The sequence below is a fragment of the Mycteria americana genome, chromosome 1 (genome assembly GCF_035582795.1).
Source record: "Mycteria americana isolate JAX WOST 10 ecotype Jacksonville Zoo and Gardens chromosome 1, USCA_MyAme_1.0, whole genome shotgun sequence".
In the NCBI taxonomy this organism is placed as follows: Eukaryota; Metazoa; Chordata; class Aves; order Ciconiiformes; family Ciconiidae; genus Mycteria; species Mycteria americana.
Window position 1 is genome coordinate 6699112 of NC_134365.1, and position 27798 is coordinate 6726909.

Sequence of the window (27798 nt, forward strand, 5' to 3'; positions counted from 1 at the left end):
TTCAATTAATATTCATATCTAGAAGTTTTACTGCAAGTGTAGATTGTGCTTGAATACTTAAGAAGTCATTCAGGAGTGAATCAATACTAATTATTGTAATCAGGAGGGTTAATTAGCTGAAGATGCTGCTGATGGAAAGTTCACTGCTTACAGCCCTGAAAACACCTAAGTTGATGAAATCTGAAAGCAAGATGTCTAAGAGGACTTTGTATGGAGAGAAAAGCTTGGCTTTCCTTTGGCATTTCAAGAGCCAGCTATTCCAAAGGGGAAACATAGCTTGTACTTTGTGTTTTGCATGATATTAATTCAGGGGGTATTAGAAGATGCAACTAAATCTGTCTTGAAGATATTTTGTGGTAGTTTCTCATTAAATGCAAGTACCATTTTGGATAACCTGTACTGTCTCTGCAGCATTCATTTGTAGATTACCATAAATTAATATGGATAATCTTATGCATTTGAAATCTTGTTCCAGCACTGTTATTGGGAACAGGGGGGGGTTGGGTTTTGTTTTTGTTTTTTTTACCATTTGTGTGCAGGCATGGGGTCTTTACACACTATATGTACATAAATTACACATGCTCTCTATCTAATATACAGGTATACATCTGTGTGCATATGTACACACATACACATGTGTACATAAGTTCAAACATTTTTTCATTGCGGGTGTTTATTTCTATAGTCCTGTGCCCTCAAAACTCCCAGTCGGTTTCCATCTGCAAAAAAGTATTCAAGTACATGTAATTCAGAGGACAGTTATTGAACAAGTAGTTCATGAAATTTAAGTTAGAAGATAAGGAATAAAGACTGAAAAGAAACGACTGAAGGAAATCCTTTTCTTCTCCCTTAATTAGAGCAGTTGTGTTTCTTAAAGTGAGCATTACTGAATTCAAGCAAAATCTAGGTATACCAAATCTTTTCTCACAAGTGAATTATGAGAAGATTTTTTCTTTAATGCTGGGTGGTTTGGGTATTTTTTTCCCCTCTTCCCCTAGTTATATCTATTAAGGTTATAACCAAGATGAATGTCTGGATGTTTATTGGAGGGGAAAAAAATAAAACCCCACAAACCCACCCCCCCCCCCGTCACACACACACACTCACAGAAACCCCCCGAAGTCAAGCGATGCTCTCAGAAGAAAGAAATTCTGTTTCAAAACACATCCTTCTTTGCTCTCTAATGACATTAGAGATTATCACGTGCAGGTGCTATTTATCTTTGCAACTGCTTTCCTCTGACTGTTTTACTGCTTCCAACACATTTACTTGTATGTCAGCCATAGAAAAGGTAACTGAAAATGGCAGCTGTTGAGAAAGCATGTCGCCATGCCTGGAATGACATGCATTATCGGGGCAGCAGGACTTGCTGGCTCTACAGCCCATTTCTACTTGACCTGGCGAATGATTGGCTGCCTGGGATGGTGATGAATCGCTGGAGTTTATGAAACGGGACCGCTGGCATCCTCACACAGGAAATAAAAACGGGATTTTTTTTTTTTTTCCCTCTAACACTCTCGTCGTGGCAAAAAGCTTTTTTTTTTTTTGGGGGGGGGGTGGGGGTGGTTTTGGTTTGCTTTTGTGTTATTTCACCCTGCAGCGGAAGCAAACGTGTCAATTAAAGTCGCTTTAATACTGTTCTTGGCAAGTTAATGATGCACTGAAGGTTAACTGTCTTTATTGGATGGAAGGGGGCAGGAATTTTCCCAAATTTGGGGTACATCTTGATCTGGACCCTAATTTTCTCATCTCTCACTCTGGTCTTGAGACTGAGATAGCATAACTAGTAATCAGCTCGAGCAGGATGCAGAAAGGATTTTAGCTGTTGTCACACACAACTTTATTTTCTCTGATAGTCTAAGGATCAGTGACCATTTCGTGGGCTAACATCAGACAGATCCATCTTCAGGGGTTTCTGAACTAATGGCTAAATTGACATTTCTGGAAAGCATCGACTCCCAAATTTGCACTCAGTTTCTAGGTGGTTCATGAAATTATATTATGCATTAAGACCACATTACTGGATTAGGCTCTTATGAGTCGGTGCTTGTAGGAAAGTATCACAGGTCTGTAAACCTGCCAGTGCACTGACAAGACTGACACAGTGTAGATCACGAGCTGCCCTGCAAAATGCAGCCAAGTAAAAATGATCCTTCTATTTCAATTAAAGCACCCAAAATTGTATTTGGGGGCGGGGAAGGGAGAGAATTACTTGCTTGTCTCTCCATGTAGCATACCCAGTGGCTGATGCGTTAGCCCGCGTCCCTCATTCGGGTAGAATAACCTGATTTTGAGTTAACTCTCTCTGATTCAAAGGAATAGGGTTACCAATAAAATTGCTTAGGAAGTTTTAAATATGGCACTTATACGAAGATAATGCTTTCTGCCATTACATTAGAGAGGGTTTTTCTCGAGCCTTACACTTTGCTGCCTAAGCTTTTTCTCCACTAGTTTTGAAAAGCAATTTGCATGCTCACATATGCTATTAGACTTTTTCACCTTCCTCCAAATAATTCAGCAGTGGCTGCTGCTGGATGCTGGAGAGGCTGCAGCGACTCTTGTTATTTAAGGCACAGCTTTCCCATCTCCCTTGCAAGGCTTCTGAAATAGAGGAGGGCAAACTTTTACCGGCGAAGGGGGGTGGCATGGGGAACTGTTGCTTGTGCCCTTCGGTGCGCGAGGGGTAAATGCTGTCCTCGTTCTGGAGTTCCCATGGCAGCAAATCAGCAGGTCATCTTCAAGAGCAGCTTTTGAGGATGCCAGACAACAGTCTGGCATTGGGAGGAAGAGAGAGCAGAGAGGGTTGGAGGGGGGAAAAAACTGATAGAAAATCAGAGAGGGGATACGAGTATTTACTATCCCTTTTAGACAAATAGAGGAGTGAAGAGAAAAGCAAGAGCACCCGAACGTAGATCATCTGGAAATTGAACCTTGCAAGTGTAGATAGCTGTGGATGATACGATAGCTGTGCTATGGAGTGAATTTAAGATTCAAATCCTGCACCTGCTCTCCCCGGAAGCTGCAGGTCAGCATCTGAAGAATTGAGGCCCTCTAGAAAGGAAATGGTGAATTATCAGAAAACTTAAATTCTTAGAGACTCGATTTTCAACTGTAACAACCTCTTGGTTTCATTTTCCTTCTCTTCTGCCTAAAAATGATCTATTTTCAGCAAAACTGTGAGGAAGAAGCTCACTCTAAAGCTTGAGAATTTGCCTGCATCATTTCAGCCCACATTTAATTTTAATGAGAGTTATATAACCCCCTTTAAAAATAACAAAACACTAACAGAACTGCATCGGCAACATCAGGTGTTCTGCAGTGCTGCTCCAATGAATCATACGGAGATTTGTCTGTGCACGGCTGATGAACATACATTTAACTCAGTTAACCCCCACCCCCGAATACAGCAATTCAAAGTAACCAGAATTTTTCCTAAAGAGTCATTCTCACAAAAGGATGCCAAACTAGATGCCTGTCCTAGGAGCCTCGTGGTTTCAGCATTTTCCCCGTCCAAAATTGTGTTATCAATGGGTTGGGGTTTTTTTAAAAGTTGCAGATGAATTACTGTGACACTACTGAAGTGACACATTCTATGTTAAAAACTAAGTTGGGTTTAATGTTTTGCTTTAGAAAAGAAAGCCAGTGTTCCTATTTATTGTCCTGAGCCCCAAATCTCTGAAATTGTTAAGAACAGCCCGTTTAACAGGCGGCTCTGGGAGTCATAAACATATGACTTCATCAGTGTTCCTTTCGGAGGGAGAATTTGGGGGAAAAACTGAATCAGCGATTCTGAGCCTGTTAAACGTCTTGGTTGGGATGCAGTCCTTGACTTTAGGAAGTCCCTCAGCCGCTGGTTGCTGGAAGGTGGGAAGGATCGCAGTGCACTTGCCATACTCATGCTCTTTCTCTTTGCATCCATTACAAGCCATTTGCAGAAGCAGGGTCATGGACTAGATGGACCTTTTGATCTGACCTATGTGGCAATTCTTACACTGTCCATTTAGGGCAGAAAAAAATGCCAAACCAGGCACGGTGCAGTTTTCTGCATGTCTGAATGCCTCCAGTTACTACAGGAGCCTTTTCTTTCCTTCCTTCATATCTGAGGTTTAATGGATTCTGCCTGTGGGAAATAATGATGTCAAACAAAGATAGTTACTTTACATATTATCTGGGTGATTGTTTGTTATTTTTGAGGACCGAGATGTACGCTAGGCACTTCACGAACAAATGAAAAAAAAGACCTGTGAAATTTCCTACCTTAAATATGTTACAATTGTGGTGTAAGGTGAGATCCAATCGTTTGCGGTGAAAAAGAAAGAAAAACATGTGGTAGAAGTGAGTGAGAAGGGAAGATGATGGTTAACGTTACAAAGATCCTGCAGTTAGTCAGAAGTGCAGTAGGTTAATTTAGATATTGTAATACCCTCCACAGATTTCTTTACATTTTGTTTTTAAAAATAAGTCTACTTTTGGCTTCCTGTCTCTTTTCATGCTCCTTACCCAACCTCTTGCCTTGCTGAAGCCAGGTTAGAACTTCACACTTGCCTTTGCCCGTTGCTTTTGGAGCTGGAGCTGCCCTCCAGCATCACCTCCTGATCCAGCCTTTTGCTGTGTTCAGCCCATCCTCACCATCGCTTCCCTGATCCTGCATCTCACTACTGGGCAAAAATCTTCAGAAATCTCAACTTTATATAAAATGAGGGAGGTTTTTGTGTCTCCTAGTAGTTGTTCCTGTGGGTTTGGATGGGGGGGGGGGGGAGTTTTTTTTGTTACGGTGGGCTTTTTCCCCTGCCCGGTGAAGGCATAAGCGGGGCTCTTGCACATTGTGAGGATGTAGCAACACAGACAAGAGAACCAGATGTGTGATTCCTCCTATCCTAAGTAATATAAGATTATACTTTTTCACGTGAAGATAATGCAATACAATAGCCAAATCCAACAATATTAAGTTCCCTCTTCCAGGGTTCTTTGGAAAGGTGCTTTTTTTGACCATAAATAATGTGCCGGCTGCCTAGTAGGAAATCAGGTCTACCCAGTGCATGTAGTGCCCCAGTTTCTCTCCAGGTTGGGTAGTGGTTGTTGATGGAATCAGTCAGCGGGTGAGAAGATAAGGTAGTTCATAAAAAAAAAAAAAAGGAAAAAAATAAAAAAGAAAAAAGAGGAAAGAAGGAAAAAACAGTCAATGCCTGTTGTCAAGTTGAGATAGGACTGGACTGACAAAAGCCTCGGTCTTGTGTCTATATGCACAAGGCACTACACAAAGGCAACACCTACAGATCAATAGTCATGCTCTTCAATAGCGCTGTAAATAAATAACAGGACGTAGGACTTGGTCTTGCAAATATTTACTTGTTACTACTTTAGTATTTGCTAAAAACAGTGCTGAGCGCCATGGATAGCTCAACTGGAGCAAATGGTACTGGGCCGCTCCTGCTCAGCACTAGCACTATGCAGGAGGGTCATGATTGAGTATCCCAAGTATTTGCATGCTATTAACAAAGTAGGGTGTTCCTCCAAATTAAAGGCCTTTCCTAAAAGCCCTCCATCACGTGTAGCATCTGCCTTGTGCCATAAAATCTCGCCTAATTGTTTTCGGAAAGATTGAGTTATTACCCGCAAAATGGAACAAAGGCCTTATACCCACAGTGGGATGAAATCACCTCTTCAGTGGTATAAAATAGGAAGAAAAAAAAAAAAAAGAAGTGAGTGGGAAGTTTTACTATAGCAACCAAGTTTACATAATATCAATGTGCTTCAAGTGAAAGCTCTAGAAATTCTTAATTTGAGGTACCTTTTCACAGTGCTAATTTTAAATGACTTTTACTTCTGAAAATTACTGATTAGCTACAATAGCCTACAGAAGTGGGGGGAAGCCTCACAAGTGGCTAGGATTTGAATACTTAAAATTCATTGATCAGCTTTAACCAATAATTTAATTTTCTTTTTAAAAGGTTTTCGGTTACGTGCAAATTGTTTTATTTCTCAAAATAATCACAGAATCACAGAATCGTATAGGTTGGAAAAGACCTTTAAGATCATCGAGCCCAACCATAAACCTAACACTGCCAAAACCACCACTACACCATGTCTCTAAGCACCTCGAAGGGAGTGAGATGAAGGGAAGACTGTTGTGCGTTTGGTTTCGTAAATAAAAAATCCTTACTGAAAGTTTAAGTCTTCATAATGCAAAACTTTATTGCAATGTTAGAACTAACTGGCAAAGACGGATTTGTTACAAATAATCAAAATCTTCACAAATGGTAAAACGGTGCAGAATCGGGTCCATTACTTTGTGCCACTCAAAGAAATGCACTACTTTTTGCTTTAACTGTTTACGGCTTTTACACCATTCTTTCACCCTGCCCAAATGCTTTGTGTAACTTGTGCTCGTGTTCTTTGCTTTTCTTTTTTCTCTTCCCTTCCCCCCTCCCTTTCTTGTCCCTCCAGAAGTCTGCTAATAACAGTTAAGCTGATGGGCTTCCTCGCTCCCTTACAGGCAGGTAGGCTCACGTCCCGCCGCACAAACCAAAATGCTCTGGTTTCTGCCATTAGCCATGCTACTACTTCCAGACTCACGGTTTGCCTGGAAGGTTATTTCTTTGTGAAAGAAAGCCAACACCTCATTTGCATTCATTCACTAACGCTATCTGGACCAGATTTCTTTTTCCCCATACATTAGTGGAAGATCCTGAGTGATTCCACTGAAGTCATTTGAGCCCGCTCCAAATTTACACCGCCATCGCCGAGCTCTGCTTCTGCCGCCTCGGTTAGAAACTTGCTTTGATGCCAGAGATAAGCTGAATCCCGAGCATGTTCATTGGCTTAGGGGGGAATAAAGCAGAGGATTTGAACTCTCTTCATACTGCCTTGCAGGCTTGGGAGAGAGAGTGAAGTCATTCGGAAACTTTCCCTTGAAGTGCTTCCAACAGTAGCATTTCCTTGGCCCAATACTGGGGGGCAAGTTGATTAAAAGAATGGCAATTAAGGAAAGAGTGAGGAGGGGGTCCGGAGAGGGGACGTGATGTGAGCTCTACGCTGGATTTGGCTGCGGGATCTGGAAGGGAAGGGGCTGTCTGCTCTCTTTGTCACTCACTGAATGAAAGCCACGGGCAGTGATGTCAGAGTGAGCTCACACGCTCGACAGCAATCCACCGCTCAACCCCAGTCTTTCTCCAGCTGAACTTTTTGCATTTTTTTTTGGTTGTTGGTTTTTTTTTTTTCTCTGAAGAGGTGTTCAGTTTGCAAAGGTTGGGTGGTTTGGAGAAATTGCATATAGCTCTGTGTTTGAAAAGCTGCTTGAACGGTGACTAATCTACAAACGTGAGGTGGAATTGCTTCATCTGCCCCGCTTAGACGTATGGAGAAACCGAGGCACAAAGAGTAAATGATGCGACTGCAGGGGCAAGCGGGGTCTGGGCCTCTGAAACAAGGGGAGGATGGATAGGAGGCAACATTTGTAGCTGGAATAGGATTAAAGCCCGAGAATTGCTGATTCCAAATTCCAGGTTCCTTCCTCAAAACTGCCATATGCTCCACCAGCTGAAAAAGCTTAATATCAGCAGGCAGCGATAGTGCAGCAATAATGCAGCTCCTCTAAGCCAGTGTTTACATCTATTGTCTGATTTATGCTGTGAAAATTAATGCAGCTTCATTTGCCATTGCCCCTCCCTGTTTCTCTCTGTACTATAGTAACGGACCAAAGCTTCCATTTTTTCCTTCATTTTTAATAAAAGTTGCTATTTTGCACACGTGTGCCGGTCAAGAAACTGGTATTAATGTTACAAATAACAGAGCTGAGCCTGTAACAGTGTGAAACATTGAGGGTTTTTTTTTTGTTTTTGTTTTTCACCACTTACCCTCTGCGTTCGAGAGTTAATTCACACACAGGCACTACATAATTTATGTTTGAGAACCAAATTATTCGAATGCAGTTTCTCCCTGTAAGCTCTCCTTGAGTCATATCTCAGTATCTTTTATAGAGAGGGTTTCTGTTTGCATTTGACCGTGTTCCTGCCTCTAACTTTTAAATGGCAAAAGCAAATGTGCTTTGAAAAGTGTGTTACACTGTAGTTGTTAAATAAAGCAATAACCTATGCACTTGTAATGCTTTCTCTATGACCTACTTACATACTACTTCACCCTCCTTATAGTATGATTAAAAGCTGCTTTGAATCCACTATTCCCTCAAGGGATTTGAGGCTAGAATTTAACAAACTGCTGAGAAGGCTTAAGTCAGTAAGAGGGCTTCCCTACAGCTTCTTCCAGCTAATTCACATGTAATTAAAAGGAAAATAAATATTTCAAAAGAACATACGTTTTAATGAAGCATTTTTAGGCACTTACACCTTGTGAAATGCGGCACATTTATAAAGATCTCACTCTTCCATATGCAGATTTTAAGCAAAAGCATTTGTGATTCTCTCCTCCTCCCCCCTTTGCATCCTGTGCAAAGCGTGGATTTACTTTGCAGTCAGCAGCAGTGGGACTGTGGTCCTTAAAAGCGACAGGCTGGTGAGACTGAAGTCCCTTAGATTTAGCATGTACCAAAAAAAATGATGATGAAGAGGTACAGATCCAGCCGCACAGGGTGAAGTGGGGGTGGAGACTTCTTAAAAGAATATCTTCATCCTCACTGAGCTGCCTGTATTTCTTCTCAGCTAAAACCTGCCCCTTCTGCAGTGGCAAGGTTTTGAAATTGAAAGTTAATCCAACTCTGCTCTGGGCTGGATTAACCACCATGGAGGCCTCAGATCAAAACCCAGGTGGCTGCATCCAGCTGGAGAAAGTTGTGCTGGTTTCTCCTTTTATTTCGACTTTGCACTTAGTTTTGTATCCGCTGTAGAGTCCTACGCTGCGATGGAGGGGCGGCGTAGAGGAATTGCCATTAATTTAGTAAAGAGGAGCCATAGCTTTGCTTTGTGCATTTCTATGTAGATGTTTAGGTGCCATGGTGATGAGGACAGTATGCGAACGTATAGAACAGAGCAGATTAATAACACTATAGATATCTGTTCAGGATTGCAGCTGTCCTACGGGGATTATGCTGAGGGCCAAGTGAACCTTTTCTTTCTTTAGACTTGCAAAGTAGGCAAAAATTTTAGCAGCCTGAGGGCTTTTTCTTCCTTTTAACTGTTTAAAATGGAAAAGTCTCTGAGTGCAATAAACCGGACGCTGAAAATTCGCCTGGTCTGTATTTTAATTATCAAACCGACGGTGGTCAAAATTTACACACAACTTGGCCTGACTGATAGCAGATTTATTTATTGGTCAATTTAATTTTAGAATACTCTTTGAAAAGTTTAAGTGTAGTAGTTTTTAATTTGCATTTGTTACTTTTTTCACGTGTCGATTATCCAGAACAAATCAAATCCTAAAACCTGGAGAGAGATTCGGAAGGAGAAGCACGCACAACGCAGAGAGACGTTTTGTCTGTCTAGACTGCTCAGATCATCCAGTAATCTTCGTAAATGTGTTAATATTCTTTTGCCCGGAGCCGCTTTGGATCGAAGCAAGTAGGGTTTGGAGACGCAAAGGAAAATTTATACAGATTTTCAGGGGGCGGGAGCGGGGGGGGTGGCTCCAGCTATTTGTATGCGTGGAATTTTGTGTGCGCCTTGGTGGTGTCGCTCCTGTGTGTTCGCTGTGGCCAACTCCCAGTGCAGCGGGGTCGGGAACGGGCTTTTGGCAGGTTCCAGACAGGAGGAAGGATTTACCGTCGTTACTTGTTTCAATCCCTGGTTGTGATCAGTGAGGACAGAGTTACTACCGCTCTCTCGCAAGCCACTAACATCACTTGGAGCGTTTAATGGGTGCCGAGCTCTGAATGGCAGGAATTTGAGTAGAGAGAGCCTGAACCGAGCAACCTGCCTAAATGTTCCCAGCGCTCCCAGTTTGGCAGCGGCGACCGCGCCTTCCTACCGTACTGGGAAGAACTGGCTCTGTGCAAACCACTCGCGCGGGCTCGTAGACATTTAAGCAGAGGGTTTCCCGCCGGTGCCCGGCTGCGAACTCCGCGGGGGCAAGGCTCTCCCCTCCCAAGGCGGCGGGCGCACCCCCGAAAGGCGAGCGTGGGGCAGGGGGGAGCGCTGCTGAGGCAGCCGGGCGGGCGCCGGGGCTCGGGCGGCTCTCGCCTCCCTCCCAGCCGCCGCCCTCAAAGTTTGGCCGGGCGCTGGCCGCCGGCGAGGCGGCACCCGAGCCCCCCCACCCCCGCCGCGGGGAGCCGCGGGCGGCGCGTCCCCCACCGCCGGCGGCGGGGCTAGGCCTCTCCCCGGGGCGGCGGGCCCCGCCGGGGGCGCAGGGGTTAACGGGGAGCCGCAGCGGGGAGATGGCTCCGCCTCCCCGCTCAGCACCTGGCGCTCCACCGACAGTTGCCTCAGCAGTCGATTTCGGAGGGGATTGGCGGAAAAAACCAAGAGGGGGAGAGAAATGTGACAACTGCCGGGGCTGGCGGCTGCCGCGGGGAGGCCTCCGCACCTGTGCCTGCCTCTCCGCCGCCCGGCGCAGTTGTGGGATCCGCCGAGCCCCGCCGCATCCTCCCTCCAGCCCGCCGCGGCGCCCCCGGAGCCCAGCATGACTTCTTCGTTCAAGCTGGATTTCCTTCCGGAGATGATGGTCGACGGCCGCTTGCTGGTCTCTGACAGAATGTAAGTGGCGGCGGGGCTGCCGCCGGGTATGCCCCCCCCCCCCCCCCCCCCCCCGGCTCCGGGTACCCCCCGCCGCCCGGCACCGAGCCCCCGCCGCCGGGCGCGGGGCTTCGGCCGCGTCCCTCCCGCACCGTCCGCCCCTCCGCGGGAGGAGAAGGGGGTCCTCCCCCCTCCTTTTTTTTTTTTTTTTTTTTGGTTTTTTTTCTTTCCCCCACCCCCTTGCCAAGTCACTTGGTGGTCTCCGCGTTGTCCCCCCCCCGCCCTCTCTCGAAAGGGCGGCAGCTGGGTGTTTAGCATTCCGGCAGGTCGGGAAAGGCGGGCGAGGGGCGGCAGGGTAAGCGTGGGGGTTTGAGATGCTGCTGATGCAACGTGGAGAAACGCACAGCGGTCGCGCATAACTGAGTGCGCTCTCCTCCGTGCCCGGCGGGAATTCCTCCACAGACACTTGTACCCTGCACCCAGCCCGGACCCACCCGTGCTACCTCAGCCTTTCCCCGGCAGAATAAAAATCCCTTTGCCAAAGCTTCGTCAGTTTTCAAATTCAAATGAAATCCTGAGCATCCACTGGGAGTAAGACCCGGCAGCAAGCAGGGCTTTTTCTTTTTTTTTTTTTATCCTGTTCCTGACAGCTGCCTGGTATGGAGAGTGTTAATTAGGGTGAGGATGGTTGTTTTACATGCAGTTGAAGTGGGAATAAGATTTATCGGAAGGCACTGAATGCTGGAATTTCAGAAAGAGAAGTATTCCCCTAGCCCGCCTCTGCTCCATTAATCTCGATCTGAAAGTTTCTATTACTGTCCTCTTGGGCATTGCCAATTGACAGGGATTTTCAGGTAACCTAAGCCTTATATGAAAAAATAAAAGCTAGAAACGAGGAAATAGTCGCTTGCTGAAAGACACGAAGGCTGAGGGCTGTGCCGTGTTTTTACAGCATCCAAAATGTCTTTTATTTTGTTGCTTTTTCTTCTTTCATCAGGATGACAAATGTGGTTTGAGTTACATTAGAATGAAGCGAGAGGCTTTGGCATTGACTCTGTACTGGAGCTTATTCCGGTTGAGGCAGCGCTTAAGTTACAAGTGTAAATAAACCCGTGTGCGCAGCAGAGACTGTCACCTGCGATTTGCACAAATCAGGTTGCATACTGTGCCCCCATCTAAGACTATTCAGACTTTTATTACCTTCTTTACTGGCAACCAAACTTTCTCCTAAGGTGGAGTGCTTTCGCTTGCACCAGCAATGTTCTGCGTGGAGATGTTCAGTGGTGGGCAGTTCTTCAGGCAGCTGAGATTGAATAAGTGTGTGGGAGAGGGGAAAGAGGCAGGGGGAGAACCTACTTGGTGTGGATGACTTACGCTATTTTTACAGTCCTTGAAGGACAGCAAAGCGTTTGCGTAAATGCTGCCCGTTGTCTCTGTTTTGTGATCTTAAATTCAAACGCGTTCTCTGCTGTGTTTTGTTTTTCCCCTTGTAAGATCCCTGTTTTTATTGGCATCGGTCAGTTTTGGACAAGGTGCTGCGTTTCTCGCCTTTCGCATAAAAATTGCATAGGCTTGACTGTTAGGGTACAAAGTTGCAGCTGAACATTCGTATCGCTTGCTTTGCAGCCCTCTGTAGGGACTGGCCACAGCCGAGCTTTCCCTTGTTTTCATCATCTCAGCTTTGATTAGACTTTTCTACCTGCTGTCCTTCCAGGCAGTCAGGAAAGATGCTGCTAACAAACATCTCCAAGCTCAAAGGCACTGTTAACTGCGGCTGATGATGCCCTGTTGTCACTTAGGCTTATATAACTTTATCTCCAACTTGCCCCTCAAGGGGGGAGTACCAGGTCAAACTCTTCCTTCTGCCTTGCTATCTTTCCACTCCTCTTCTCTGGGAAGCATCCATAATATATTTTAACACAGCTTGAAAGAGAGTCAGTGTTCATCAGACGCAGATCTTAATGTGTGTCCAAAGAAACCAAAATTACTCTAGAGATATGTCAGCTTCCAAGTGGATCTCTAAATATAGAAGTTTAATAATGAAATTGTTGAACACACATCCTCGTAGGATTTGGTGCTGGTCCCTCATATACTTGGGGGGTGCGGGGGGTGTACTTTGTAATCTCTTGAAGAAAAAAGAAACCTTTACCTCCTGCATCATCAGTGGTAGTGTTGTGATGTGCTTCCTTGAGTTAACCATGCTTTGCTTTGCTGCGGAACTAAGTAATTGTGAAGATGTATGATTTCAATGAATCACGTGTCATGCATACAAATTAATATTGAGGCTAAATTGCTGTTAACTAAGGGAGCTTCTATTAAAAAAAAAAAATCTTGAAAGTAAATGCTGTCTGTGGAAGCTTTGCTACACTGCGTCTCTAAAACTCTCTAATTCACTATTTTAAAATCTTTGTTTTGTCCTTCTAGCCAAGTGGTGACATACATTTGTTTGCAAGTCCCCAACTCTCTGGACTAATCAGTGCTGACGAGACTGCAGTTTGATTATGCATAAGGGGTCACGGGCACGTATACATCTTCCCCTTTAGCTGCCCCCCCCCCCCGACGTGCAGCGAGACGCCAGCAGCATTCAGCGGGGTGGCACGGTGCATCGCAGAGCAGGCTCCAAGTTACAGTGCTGCGCAAAACTTTTAACCTCGCCATCTGGTCTAGCCATTGAGTATCGCTTAGTTCAGTCTTTAGCAGAAAGGAATTTCCTATTTTAGAGTGAGGCAATTAGCAAGATGTATGTAAAATTCTTCTCTTTCATAGTGAAAATTTGCAGAACTAGATTTTTTTTTTTTTTCATGCCGGTGGCATATCAGATGTTTTAGGAAATCAGCACCATACAGTATCACTCACACTTCCCATTGTTTACACGTTTAAAAGTTCTTTGTAAAAGAAATTCTTTTCAGTACCATCCATTTTTTTTCAACAAGCGACAGAGAACGAGAATTTTCAAGGAATAATTTTCAGTGCATACCTATTGTGAAAGTTAACTGCCAGCTTGATAATTGGCAAAGTTAAAACGCTGTTACCTCTGTGAGACTGGTAATTGCTCTTAAATGTTGCTTCCCTCCAAATTTTGCTGCTGTTATTATCTAGCTAAATATAAGTAAAATAGAACATCAGATACTTTGAGCATGACTATTTAGTATAATTAAACCATATGCATGGCATCAGTGTACCTGGTTAGTAATTGAATGGCAGTTTTACTAATAAAAATTCATTAATGAAATGGCATTGGAAAATAGACTCTCTAGGATATGAAGCATGAAGATGTATGAACTTTTGCTCTTGAGGGCAGATGGCGAGTTGGATGCTCTAGCCATCGTAAATGCTTGCAAAGAGACCGCTTGGTTAGTGCTCTGGTTAAAGGATCAGAAATTGTTTGGCTGATGTTATCCCTAGCCTGGGTGTGTTAACTGTGTGGTCTTCAGCAATTCTGAAGAAAAGATACAGGTGGAAATGTGTGTGTGTGTATTTGGGCAGGGTAGGAGAGGGTTAATGGTTACTAAGTGCGGTTATAAAATGTGAGTTCAATGTAATTTGCTTAGTAATTTCACTGACTTACATGTACATGCCAACTGGATGGTTGTAAAGTGGTTGCTTTGAGGATTAAATACTCATCGTAGTAACCCCCCACGTTGATTTCTGCAATGCCACCAAAGATTTTCTGTTCCATGATACGCATTCCACTGCCTGGGATTACCTTTAATATAAATGAGTAATAGTGTTTATTATTACCGAGGCAAACTCAAATTTGACTTTAACTTTTGATAGCTGGGTATAATGTCAAGAGAATACGTGATGCTTAAAGCAGTCCACATGCAACTGCACATGTTCCATGGCAATTACGCGTAAAAGTATTTAGTCTTTGAATTCCTGACTCTTTGTATCCAAGATGAGTTGAAATCAGATATATGTGCAATATGCTGATTAAAAAGGCAGTGAAGATCAATTTTCAATACTTTTTGTTTGTTTGTATTTATTGTTTATAAATAAGGGATGTTAGCATTCACAGGCATTCTTGCACTTTAAAAAACCTAAAACTTCCCTTTCTGCACTAAACCTGCAAAACAGGACTTTTTCCAGCATAAACTGGATGTAATAAAATTAACTTTTTTTTTTAAAATTTCACCGCAGGGAAAACTCAGCATACTGTCAAAAATGATTTTTCAACTATCTGGGTTTTTTATATGTAGAATATCAAACCATTAGTTGCTAACTGAAAATGGATGGCTGGGTATCAGCTGTTTTTTAAGTCTATAGCCTCATTCTTATGCTGGCATTTTTTTCTAACTTTGATTTAGTAATAGCTTTATTTTAAGTATTATGACTTGTTACTTAAGTTACTTGCATGATAGATTCCTTGGGCCCCTACTGAAGGAAAGCAAAGCAAAAGAAGAAGAAAATTCTTGACTGTTGACTAAGAGCTTCAGAAAGGAAAATAAATCTTTGGATGTCAATTAAGTAATTACGATTTCATGGTGTCCTTCTCCCCATCATCTTTTCTAGTAGCTGCCTAGTACCCCATTCAGTATTTAACCTACGATAACTCTCAGCACATTAATATTTAAATATATCTTCCACTTCCTATGATATGATCTCACAAGTTTTGAAGCCTCCCCCACCATGTATTCATCATCCAAATTAATCATCAGTTATGATTGCTTTAAAAACTTTGATAACTCTAAATATTTCATTGGCATTTTAGGATGTTTGATATCTTATGAGCATTTGGACTATTCAAATTTCATAATTAATTCATAGATTAATATAAAAATATTTGACCCAGCTGATATGAAGGAAAGGTGTACAAAATCTTGTCGTTTTTAAAAGCTCCTGGAACACAAGGAACACACCGTGGCAAGACAATGCTCTAGAGAAAAATCATTGTCTTATAGTTTAAGCATATAAAAACCTCTTTCCTTTTAAAGCAGAGAGGTGATTTTTTTTTTTCCCCTTCATTTCTACAAACTGTGGTTCCTATAGCGGATTATTTCTTGTGTGTTCATATAATTGCCAAGTATATTGCATCTCCTGACATGGTTTCCTTTGATTAAAACAAACTGGTGGCAGGGCAAGGTTAACCAGAGGCTAAAGGCACAAAACAGAGAACACACGTAGAGAGCGAGGTTGAGCTTTCCTTAGCGAAAAAGTGGGAAAACAGGAAAAACCGTCACAGGTGCAAGAAAAATGCAGGAACAAGAATGCCTATTTGGAAAATAAAAACTAATTAGAGCAATAAATGTAATGTTCTCAAGTAATTGTGAAATAATTATTCCCCTTTAGAATCATCATACTTTAATTGCTTTCCCCCACATTCCCGTGTTCTGCATGCCTATGGAAAGGAAGAGAAGCACTTGTGTTCCCTCCAGGATTTCATTTTTCATTTGCAGTAAGCTGCTGGCTTTCTCGTAAAGGTTTTCAGAAATATGTTGCCTTAAACGCTGTTGTGTTCTTCCATATGGTGTTAAAGAGAAAAGGTGAATGGCAGATGCTGAACCTATAAATTCTCTCCTATCGTCCAGATAAAGCACCCTGAGATTTAGTTGTGCAGTTTATCCATCCTCTGTATCGCAGATTTATAATCAATCTCTCATTTTCATTGAGACTGTGTTACGTAAATAGGACACACTTCAGCAGTGTATTCTCTTTGCTCACAGCTTGATCCTTGAAAAATCAGCTGACAATAGTTTAAAATTATAATATTAATAAAGAGGAGATCATCTGGCCTTCAAAATGACATCTGAAAGCAGCTTCTGTTTTGTGTTAAATCTTAATTACTGTATTTAAATGAATGCCTAAATGAGCCAATTCACAAAGGAGTTGCCTACTGTACCAATAGTGCCTGTTTGGTGATTTTATTTTTTTTTTTTCCTATGGGTTTACACAAATATAAAAACCAGTTTATACTGAAGAGAACACCTATGTTCTCTTGCCTCTTACAACTCATCTGAAGAAGACTCCGTATCCCGAGTCTGGTCCCTGCCCTGGGACAGCTTCTCCTTGCCTGGCTGCCCTTGCCTCTCAAATGGTGGCAATACTTGAAGCCAAGTTCAAAGGCAATACTCCAAGGAAACATTGGTGCAAGAGCAGCGGGAAGGACTCCGTGTTGGCCTCTCGAGTGTTATTTTGTGACTTTACCCATTGCTCACTATCAGGGGCAGCATATTGTCACACCTGAGGGACAGAGCTTATGGCTTAGGACCAGGGAGAGGCTTACACCGTGCCTGTAAATGCACCAGCCCCGCTGCCTTCGCTTACGCTGGAAGGGATGCGATCGTGTCCGGCTGTGCCCAGGGTAGGCTGGAAGGAGGCAATCGTGCCCAGTTCGCCCCGCTCCCCGCGGCCACTGGGGATGCACTCATCCTCTGCGAAGGAATGTGTGGGGAATTCATCTCCTTTCTTTCCCTGTCAGCCTATATGAGTTGAGCCACTTCAGGTCTGCCAGGAAAACAACAGCAGCAACCTGAGTATTTTGTTTTATGATTTTCACATCCCTGTTAATTTCTTAAATTGTTTTGTGGATCTTACTCTGGGGTTTTAAAGTTTACGACCACGGTTATTTCGGAGATGCAGCCATTGATCTTTCATGAAAATGGCTAGTGATCCACAGATTTTTTTTTTTTCTTTTTTTTCCTTTTTCCGCACAGGTTAGCATCATAAAGAAAAGAGAGCCCTGACAGAAAGGCCTAACACTGACTGTCTCCCAGCAGTGGTGGTAATTCATTGCAACACTAATTTACAACTTTTTCAGTTTCTTTCCCCTCAAATGTACTGGCCCCTAGACAGCAGTGGAGTTGCTGTATGGGTAAGAGAGATGTCCAGGTACACGCACCCTTTAGCCGGTGTGTGTACCTGGACATCTCCACCATGGGAGGACAGGCAGTTCCTTTTGAACCAACTATGACCCTTTCTGTCCCAGATTATACTGTGCTTTTTCTTGTACTCTGTTCCTACATTCTATATCCTTTGAAGCAGTTCCAGTCTGATTGCAAGTCACAGCTGCCAAGAGCTATCTTTTGTTTCATTACCCTGAAAAATAATGAAGACCCTTCATCCTCTTAATCCAAAGGCATGACACTGTCTTGTTTAATACACACTAACTCTTCCCATTTCTTGCTTCTCGACAGCTTTGCACCACTAAATTGCTTAGAGATGCAAAAAAAAAAAAAAAAAAAAAAAAATCCACAGCTTGCTTGACCCACCACTTGTTGTGTCATTGACTCCAGACCTCAGTGGCACTTGGTCTGGTGGCACTGACGGTGCCTGGCCTGGTGTGAGATAAGTGCACTCCATTTGCCTTAAAGAAACCCAGGTAATTGAAAGTTATTAACTTCTGGCAGAGGATAAGGGTATTTGAAAATCTACGAAATCAAGTGATCTATTCCCTTCCTCTCTTGATTTCTTTTTTCCTGGCTCATTCAATTGCTTGGATCTGTCAGCCTTCACCTGCAATTCATTGCTAGTGAGAGAAACATCTGGCTCTGCCCTTTATCAATAAACGCTTTTATTTCTTTTTAAATATTTTACTAGAGATGGGTTGTAGAACAAGCATTAGGAGTCTGAAACGTTGTCAAACATACTCTGTGCCCGGTGGCTACCACTTAAAGAAAACCCTATTCTGTGCCTGGTTTTCATACAAAACACTGTAGAAATCGCAAGTTAGATGGCTGCAGTTTTGCTTGATTTCACCATGTATTTTAGTAAACTTGATCCCCTTGTCATGTCTTTCAGGGGAAAATAATCTATGATCTTATCTGCAATGTTTCTGTACAAACATATAGAGAAGTTGATAATTTCATCAGTCAGTAAAGGAACTTTCAATTTTTTTAATTCATTTTAGTTTTTTCTTCCAAGATCTTATTGCTTAGAAACCTTTTTTTTCATACTTTAACTCCCCCATCCAAACTACTTTTACCCTCTACTGTCCAAAAAATAAAAAAAGAGAGAGAGAGACAAAAAAGTTCAGGAAATTATACTGAGTATTACTTTAGGTATGAATTTAGTCTTTAAAATTGATTCTTGAAAATATCCTGATTGGGGCCTGCTTCAGAGATTTTACCACAAAACCATAAATGCCTAATTAAGGGATAGCCACAGGTTGAGATGATCTCACCAGGGCAGAAATTGCAAAAGTCATTCCCCTTGTCCTAAACTGACCCATGTAATGCAACTTCTTCCTTGAGGCACTGAAATTTTAGGATTGCAAGGTGAGCGCTGGCTTTCTCTGGCAGGTTCAGAGTTGCCAGCTCCTTCTGGAGATCAGTATTGAGTGGGAGGGGACCAGGGGAAGAGGAAGAAATAAAATTAGCATTTAATTTTGCAGGATGTGGAAAAATAGATGGCAAGTGAAGCAATTCTTAGAAAAAGGGAACGTCTCTGGACATGTAAAGCACTATTATCTGATATTTTATTACCAACTATAGCCTGCAGTCCGTGTTCAAGCCAAACTTCCAATGGGTTTACAGGAGCTTGGCTTGAACGAGGAATGCATAATGCTGGGCTTTGCGTTCCATGCCAGGCTGTCCAGCTCTGAACCATGAATCGCAATTGTATAAATGTTTTTTGCAATCTTTTTCCCATTGCTCACTTCAGAGTGAACCTCAACATGGAAACATGAGGCAACTAACTTTTCAGATACTATTCTACCTTGCTAGCAGAGTGAGTTGCTGTCTTGATGATGGAGTGGAAGATAAGTCGATTTTAATTGGGCAGGTATTCTTTTGAGGGATGTTCACATATCTCAGGTTGGGGCAGGGGGTTTCTTTTGTTCTTGATGAACCTTTTCCCCTTTGCCAGAGAGGAGGATTCATCTGGACGCCTGAGGGCTTTCAGCTTTCACCGACATACATCTCTATCATTTGGCTGCAGAAGACAGAGTACAACTTTTCCTTTTAAGTTGGTTTGCTGTCTGTGGAGAAAAGAGTAAATGCAGCAGTTTCATAACAGTGCTCAGATACAGTCAAAGAAAGTCCAACACTCTATTACAGATTTTTAAAACAATTGTGTTTGCCTCATTTCATTATTGCTTAAGTGTAGCCTAGTATCTCACTTGCTAGAACACATTTATTTATCTTCAAGACAAGACCATGTAGAATAGGAAAACCTTAGAGTTTAATATCTTCTTACTGTGCTCATGTCTGTACTGTTCCTGGAGTATTTAACTGGAATGGAATGAAGCTTTGTATGCTTTATTATGTATTGTAGAGCATAATGACTTAGGGGCAGATTCTGTGTATTTCTGCAATGGTCGTTACAACGTGCCCCTATAGATGTTGACGTAGGGTTCCTACTTGTCATTGTAGAGTAAGACAGAAGCAACTCCTCAATGTCCTATGCAAACTCTGCCTTTGGAACAAACATGCAGTAATTCATAGAGGAGTGAGATCTGTATTCCAGCCAGAAATACTGCTTACAAGGTTTAGCTTGGCCCAAGCAATCTTCAACAGCACTGGCTGATCCCTGTGTTTTCAAGGTATTATTCCAGGCTCCTTTAGGTCATTTCTTCTTCCCCCTGCGTGTACAGTTTATCGGATTTGGGAAAAGGTCCTTCAGCAGCATCGTTGTTGCCTGTGTGTCCTTGTTGAGGAACAGCAGGCTACTCATACCAAGAGGAAGAGGTACACGCCGGGATTCAGAAAGGAACAATTTTCAGCTTGCTAAGATGCCCATATTGCTACCTGGAAGCTCTGCAGGAGCTAGAGACTTTTTGGCTGTTTCTGTGCCTCTCTGCTCCCTCTGTCCTCACCTCCACATCAGGGGATACTTAGACTTCTTTACTTTGCTGGCCTTCAGAGGATTTGAAGGTCTCTGAGCTTCCCTAGGCTCTCCATTTCTACTCAAGTGGGAAAGGAAATGGAGAGGACTGCTGCTGACTTCAGCCAGTCGGGTCTCTGATTTTCCTGTTTGGTTTGAAGCCACAGATATAGAGTGAATTTGGAGCTGAGAGATGCCAGGCCCCTGGGTAAGATGAATATTGTGGAAGGGAGATGTGCAGAAGAAAATGCGGGGAGAAAGGTATGTATTTAGGCAGACTTTCATAAAAGATGCAAATTCAGGATTACTTAGCAGAGAAAATAATCATTTAAAATTAATGTTATATTTAAAAAGTGGAGCATCATTTGTGTTAACAGGAACAAAGATTTTATTTTTAAGCTCAGCAAAGCCTCAAATCCCAGAAAATGCAAAATTGCTGATGATAATTTCTGAACATGAACCTGGAAGGCTTCATGGAAACTTAGAAGGAAATAAATCAACTTCCCTCTCCTTCCCCAAAACTCTTTGGGCAAAAAAAATCTGTAAATATTTAACAGCAAATAATCACACTGCCAAGAACCAGCAAACAAAGCCCTTTTATCCAATCCTATAATATGCTGTAAATAATGAAAACCCTCATAGATCTAGCTGGAAAAACTTTTTTCTTATCAGTGAAGAAGCTTAGCATCTAGCACTTTAAAAACCCATCAACATAGCTAAAACACTTTTTTTTCAGTCTCTTACCACTTCATGTCATATTTTTCCTCTCCTTGACATATGCAATTTGCCCTGCTTGTATCTGTTTAAAATGCTGGGAGCCTTCAGCATGCTCTGTTCCACGTTGCATGCCTGCAAGAAGCCTTCCCCCCTTTCCTACCTCGCAAGGCAAGAACTACCCTGCTCTGCTATCCCTTATCACCATCCATTCAATATTCAAAGAAACATCTCTAATTCTTACCCAGCTTCTCTGGTGGAAGAAGTTCCTATAAATATCTGCCAAACACGTACTTTATGTTCCTCCTTCTTTGGTAAGATAGCTAAGAGAAACGTATTGAACTTGGGGAACCACCTAGAATTTAGTTCTGAACTGCTTAATGATTTTATATTCGTACTATCCGGCTGGTGGCTTATGTCTTGCAAGTCCCTGGAAGTATGACCATCCTTTTTGGTCTGTGCTCACTGACCCAGCATATTGGAATTATCAGCCCTGGCTATGATGTTGCTTAACAAATATAGTGGGTTTTCTTGCATTTTTGTAGTGGATGTTCTATTAGGTGCTCTCAGCTCTGTTTAGAAAACAGTCTCGTACAACAGTTGTGAACCAAATATGATACTATCAAGTTTGGTTTGGTGGTTGTTTTTTTTTCCCCCACAACCACAAGTTGCCCTACTTACCCAATGCAAATCACTGTGGATCTACGTAATATGTCTTTCTCAAGGGCATCTGTTAATTCCATGTGATAAGCTGGGCGTTTCAGCCAGGAATATTGAGCATTGAAAGAAGACCTGGTTAAACTCAGTAGGACTTACATTTAATCAAACTTTAACAAATTTTAAGCAATTCTCCCAAATTATAGCTTTGACAGACTGTGTGTGTGAGCAGTTGCTTCAATGTTGAGGTGTTTAGGTGAAAATTTATCAGTATGGGGAGGGGTATTGCCCTACACAGTAAGTATATGCAGCTGTAAGTTAGATGATGCAGCAGGACGGTATATACAGGCTTCGGTAGATTATGGCCCTTTCTTTAAGCGCTTGACTTTATATACAGTGAAACTGGTGGTAAAACTCAACTAACATGAGTGGTTTAGAATCGGCTCAGAGATTCAGATTCCAGAAAGACTGGTTTTTATGAATAAATTAAGGGCTGAATCCAAGGCTTGTTGAGTCAATGGGCAGACTCCCTTTGATTTCAAAGTACTCTGTATCTGTGATCCAAACGCACCGTGAACAAATAAAGACAAAGAATTTATGTTGATTGGACATATTCAGTGTGACAAGAGCTTAAGTCTGATTCTCCTCTTTGCTTATGAAACACAACTGTGTGCTTCTCCCCGGGGTTGCTGGAAGACAAGTATTTTGGTAGCTGCATGCTAGGACTCCCAATTAGTGCAAGTCCTGGCTCCTAGTGCTAAGAATCACAACGCTCTATGAAGTGGGGAGAAAGTTAGGGTTGATATAGATATATTTTGGGGTTGTCCTGATTTGCCTTCAGGGTTTTAAGGTGATAATTTATCCTTTTTTTTTTTTTTTTTTCCTCTCCTTTTAAAAAATCATCTTGCTCTGTTAGGGCAGTAAGTTTAATGGCATCAAAAGACTTGCAGTTAAATTGTGGGCTTTAGTGAGATGAGGTTCTCTGCTTGCTGACCACCCTCCGTTCTCACCCCTTTGTGCTGGTTGGGGAATCCTTTGGGGCATCAAGCTCTGGGTCTGCCTGCATCACACCTAACCGCCTGTGAGATTTTGGGATATTGTGTAGGTTCTTTGTTCTCATGTGCAAATAGGCATCCTCTTCTTTCTGTGTATAAAACTCTGTTTTCTTTAGAAAGCAGGTTAATTTTCTTAGTCAAGGAGCTCAGTGTGCTCTAAGGGATGGATGTGTTGAAAGTAACTCCAAAGCAGCATCAAGATCACTTATGCCTCAGGCTGATTCTGGTTTACTACTGAGGCAGACAAGTAGTTACACTGAATATAGAAGCACAAATAATTTTTTCTTAGGATATGCTTAATTTATATGATGCAGAACTCCTCTGATACAGATTTCTTTTTTAACACCAGATACATACGTTTCATTTTACCCTAAAATAATTTACTCTGGGTAGATTTCCTGACCAAATCAAATGCTTGATTTCTCTCCCTGAAATTCCTGGTCATGTTAGCGTTGAAGCAGTGTTCGGTCCCACTTCTAACCCAAACCTGGTTAGTTTGTCTCAAAGTGACTTCCCCTCATGCAACATTGATACCTTTTCACTTGCTATCTTTTTGGTTTGATCTTGATTTACTTTTGCAACTGCAAAATGCGTGGCCATTGGAATGGGGTGTAATGACATACCTCCATATTTTTAGTTAATGTATTTTAAGCTTTTTATAGACATTAGATTTTCAAAGTAAGGCCAATTAATCTTTGTTCTAGTTTATGTAGGTTCCCTATGCAAAGAGTAGAATAATGGGAAACGTAAAAGCAGAATGTATGTATGGGTTAGTATAAACCACAATCCTTTTCATACTGAACATTAGCTTGTTGAAATGCCTCCACTCTTGGCAGAAGACAAGCTTCGTAACCTAAGAGGATATGATTTGAGTGGAGTTTTCATGCCCCATGTGCTCATTGTGTTCCTGCCACTGATGCAAACATTATCTATAATTACATTTTCAAGAGACTGAAAATTGCAGTCTTTGTGGAACAAAAATGCAGCTGAAGAATGGAATGTATCCTCTCCACCCTCATTATAAGGCTTATAAAAATCAAACTATAAGGCCCAGTATCGTAGCTTTCAGATACAGGAAACCAGCACCGTTAGCCTGTGTTAGAGCATTTTTCACTGAAAATTATGACTTTTTGAAGATCAAGCTAGTGCTGTTATTTCCAATAGTTTGCTGTTGAAACTAGTTGAACTAAAATTTGTAACTGAGATCAGTATAAATAAAGTCAGAGTAATTACTCTGTTTGCTTATTTATAGTATTATTTTCATGGATTTCGGATTTTGTTCATGATTGGTGGTAATATCGAAGATTTATTAGACAGGTCATAACATGGGTGTTGAAACTTCCTACTACACCATGGTGTGGAACAGCCATGTTTTTCAGGAGGAAAGCAATAGTACTGAAAATACTGTTTTTATGATGTTCTCCTGGACACCAACGAGTTTGTGTTGCAGCTCAAACTCCGCACATCTAAAGCACCTCTTCTTCCCCACATCAAAATGTTACCATCTTCCATTCCAGTAGCTGAAGAACCAGAAGTAGAAAGGAGATGAGTATCCTTGACTTCCTAATTGTGTAAAACAAGCACTGGAAACTTAGACAAAAACTTCTAGGTGGAGACAGCTAATCCTGAACTTCTATAATATGCTTTTTGGAGTAGAAATTCATAGAATCATAATATATCAATCACCTGTTCATAACACCCATACATTCTTTTTCATCTCATGAGCTTTAGTTTTGAGTGGTGTCCATCCATGTCATCCCCCCGCCCCCCATAAGTGGGGCATTTGAATCCTCTCTGAAAGCGGAATTTGACCCTGTAGGGATGATCCCAGGGCGATAGCTGCATTTGATGAGAAAGTCACATGGAGTTATTGGCTCTGTGATTTACTTCATTGAGGAGTGTGGGTAGAGGTGTTGAATGATCACATGAATGCTAATAAATAAATAAGGGGTGGTCCTGAATGCCTATACATCCATGAGCAATTAATAAGTGCATGCATGCAGGTCAATGAATTTATTGCTAGTAGCACAAATAGTTGGGATTGAAATTAGTGTGTGTCCACTGCTTTGAGTCTGGTGGTTTTTCTTATTCTAAAGAAAGTGATAATTTGGGTGCTGTTCATTGCTCTTCATAGGTTCACAGTTTTTTTTTTTAAAAGCAATTTTAAAAATCATTTAGATGAAATTATATGATTCTTATTACATATCTGTTTATGGCCATCTAGATTTCTGTGAATGGGGCTCTGGGCAACTTCATATTCCAGCCAGGTGACAATAAGGGCAATTAGATCCACGTGCTTTATGCAGTTGCTGCCCAAGTTGGTAATTCTACCTCCAAGTTCTGCTGCCTGATTGCTGCAAGTTATGCACAGGAACACCATGGTGATTGAGTGCTGGAGTTCCCAGGACAGCATCTATTCTTAGTGGTCCAGCAAAAACTTATTAAGAAAAGTAATTAGAACAAAGCTCAAGTACATTAGCCTCTTTAATGCTCCTGAATTCTCAGAGCTATCTTCAACATTGGCAGAGGCTGTGTTTCCAGTAGAGAAATTGAAGCAACTTTCTTTGCTGAAGTTAAACCCACTTTGGTCTTAGCGTCATGATGGGAGTTTCTTCTTACATAATAGTACATCAAGATCCAGACAGAGAAAAGGGCAGTGGTATGCCAACTAGTGAAAATAACCCACCTTTGATTTTATTTTTATGATGACTTTCTGTTGAGATGCAAGGTTCTGTGTTTCTGCCTGCTTCTTATGCGTCGTGTTCTTCTATACCACGTCACCATACACCTTTTTATTGACTCCTGAGGCTTGAGAACATGGATATATAGCTAACTGTTTCCCTTTCAAGAATAATTTTTTCTTTCTTTCTTCCTCATCTGTTAACTCTAGCAGGCTAGAAATGTATTTTCTTTCTCCCCTTGCAACACCACCCAGCGTTACACTTGCACAACAAATAGTCTCCACCATCCTCCTGAATATTTGTTTCTCCATTGGAATCTAAGAAGCAGTCTCAAGCCTGTTCAGTCTTGTCTGGTGAATCAAAACTATGTCTCCTCAGGCCTTCAGGATGTCTTTGGAGAGATCTCTTTGGCCTTTAAGCTAGTTCAGAAATGTGAGTGGCTGTCTTCCTGAGACAGGAACGTTCAATAGACTTGAAAGCCTTCAATCCAAGGAGAAATGTTCTATTGAGTAGGCTACAAGGAGACTGCTCTTCAGTTTTCTCATCATATACCCATATTAATTCAGCTTGCATACTTATCTCCTTCCCCAGGCATCCCCCTCCCTGCTAATTCTGGTATAGACGGACGAGAGTTAACAAAGTGTCCTTTGAACTGTAGGATGTCCCGTTAGGTAGGTATGGAGAGTTCAGACCAGGCAGGAAAATGGGAGTCTAGGCTTTACAGGTCCAGACTACTCACATTTACTTACTGAACAAACAATCTTTTTATAAAAGGAACTAAGAGCTGTTTTTTCTTTCCTTATGCCAATTAGTGACAATTTTTAGGTCTTCTGCCACACTCAGATTTTTTTCTTTGTTCTTCAGTTGCCTTAGAGAGGTCTTTTGATGCTTTCTGTTGCTTTGTAGGACAGATAGTCATGTCTAGCGTCACTCCTGGCAGCATGCAATCTGTATAGTAAATTTAACAGAATAACACTAATTTGTTTTGGTTTTTTTTTCCTTAAAAATAAATTCCTTGTTCAGTGGAAGCTGCTGAATTGCAAGGATTGCATGGCAGCTTGTGTTTCTGTGAACACCTGAGGATGGTTGAGAAGACCCATCACTGTGACTGCACCCGTACTCTGGTTTTCCATCTTGGCAACCTTTAGACCTACGAAGGAGTGAAACATAGTCTCATTTGAGATCTTTGTTTCTTAAATTTCCAATGGCACTGAAAATACCACCTTTGTTAATTTTAGATGATTTTCAATGTGTTCTCAAGGATGGAGAGGAAGTATGTCCCATAACTCCTGAGGCAGGCTGACTTTTACCTGCCACTGCAGACAGGACTGATGTTAGTTTCACAACCAACTTTTTAATAAAATACACTGTTTGAATATAAATATTACAGTAGTCAGAAAAGAGTCTGCTGCTACCTGCCTTAAAGTCACTGGTTCCCCACGCTGAGGAGTTGAACGCTGATCCTCAGGCTATTTTATTCTGTAATGCTAATAGCGCTAATACAGTATCATTGTGTTTGAGGCTTCAAAGATACTATACAAGCATTTTCTTATGATTCCCTGATCTTTGCGTTTATACCCAGCTGTTTGTTATTCAGTTCAGCCATCAGCATCTACGTCTCAATGGACCATGTAATATGCAGCTGTAGCCAGATGTAATGCTTCCTATTCCTAAATGTTTCTGTTAGAAGCTAAGAGTGGCAGGCTAAAGACTACTGATAACAGTGTTGCTTGCATTAATTTAAACTCGAGCTACACTGATTCTGTTTGGCAAATTTATTCCATGGCCAACAAGCAGAGCAATATTTCCAATCTCCATCGTTGCTAGCAGTGTTGACATTAAATACATCGAGTATGTCTGCACTGATACAGAATGTACTTATGATGCTAATTCAAATAGGAGAAGGATGTCCAATTTGCATAAACAAATATATTTTCAGATACCGTTCTATTTAAGAGAGATAAAGACAGAAAGGAGCCTGTTCTAAACAATGACTCGCAATAATTTAGAACAGTTCAACAAATCTTCACCCTCTTTAATTTTTTGTTTTCTATGGATAGCTGGGGAACCTTTACGATATCTTGTTCAAGCTGCAGGCGGGTCTTGCTCTGCTCAGCTTTCCTGGCTTGGGTGGTGGCACAGAAGGGAATCGCAGCATTTGAGTTTTCTGCCACAGATCACTCCGAAGCATTTGGCAAATCACTTCAGCAGGTGACTGGGGTTGCACCTGGAGTCTTGGTCAAGTCCTTCACTAGAAGTTGATGCCAGTGCGTGGTTAGAGACCTCTGAGAAGCTTTGGACAGGAGAGTT

At 42.0% G+C, this 27798-nt stretch overlaps 1 protein-coding gene across 6 annotated transcripts in view; it reads left to right on the plus strand.

Annotated features, from left to right (window-relative positions):
* Positions 1 to 27798, plus strand: part of CELF2 (CUGBP Elav-like family member 2) — a 382430-nt gene that overhangs the window by 121619 nt on the left and 233013 nt on the right. The window contains exon 1 of one of the 6 annotated variants that reach the window (XM_075521396.1): positions 10338 to 10643. The exons of 4 other annotated variants lie outside the window; for them this stretch is intronic. In XM_075521396.1, coding sequence (XP_075377511.1) covers positions 10570 to 10643 — 74 coding nt within the window. In that variant the 5' untranslated portion in view covers positions 10338 to 10569. Of the gene's footprint in view, positions 1 to 10337; positions 10644 to 27798 lie in introns of those variants that run through there. One more of the 6 variants, XM_075521474.1, reaches the window with a different exon arrangement.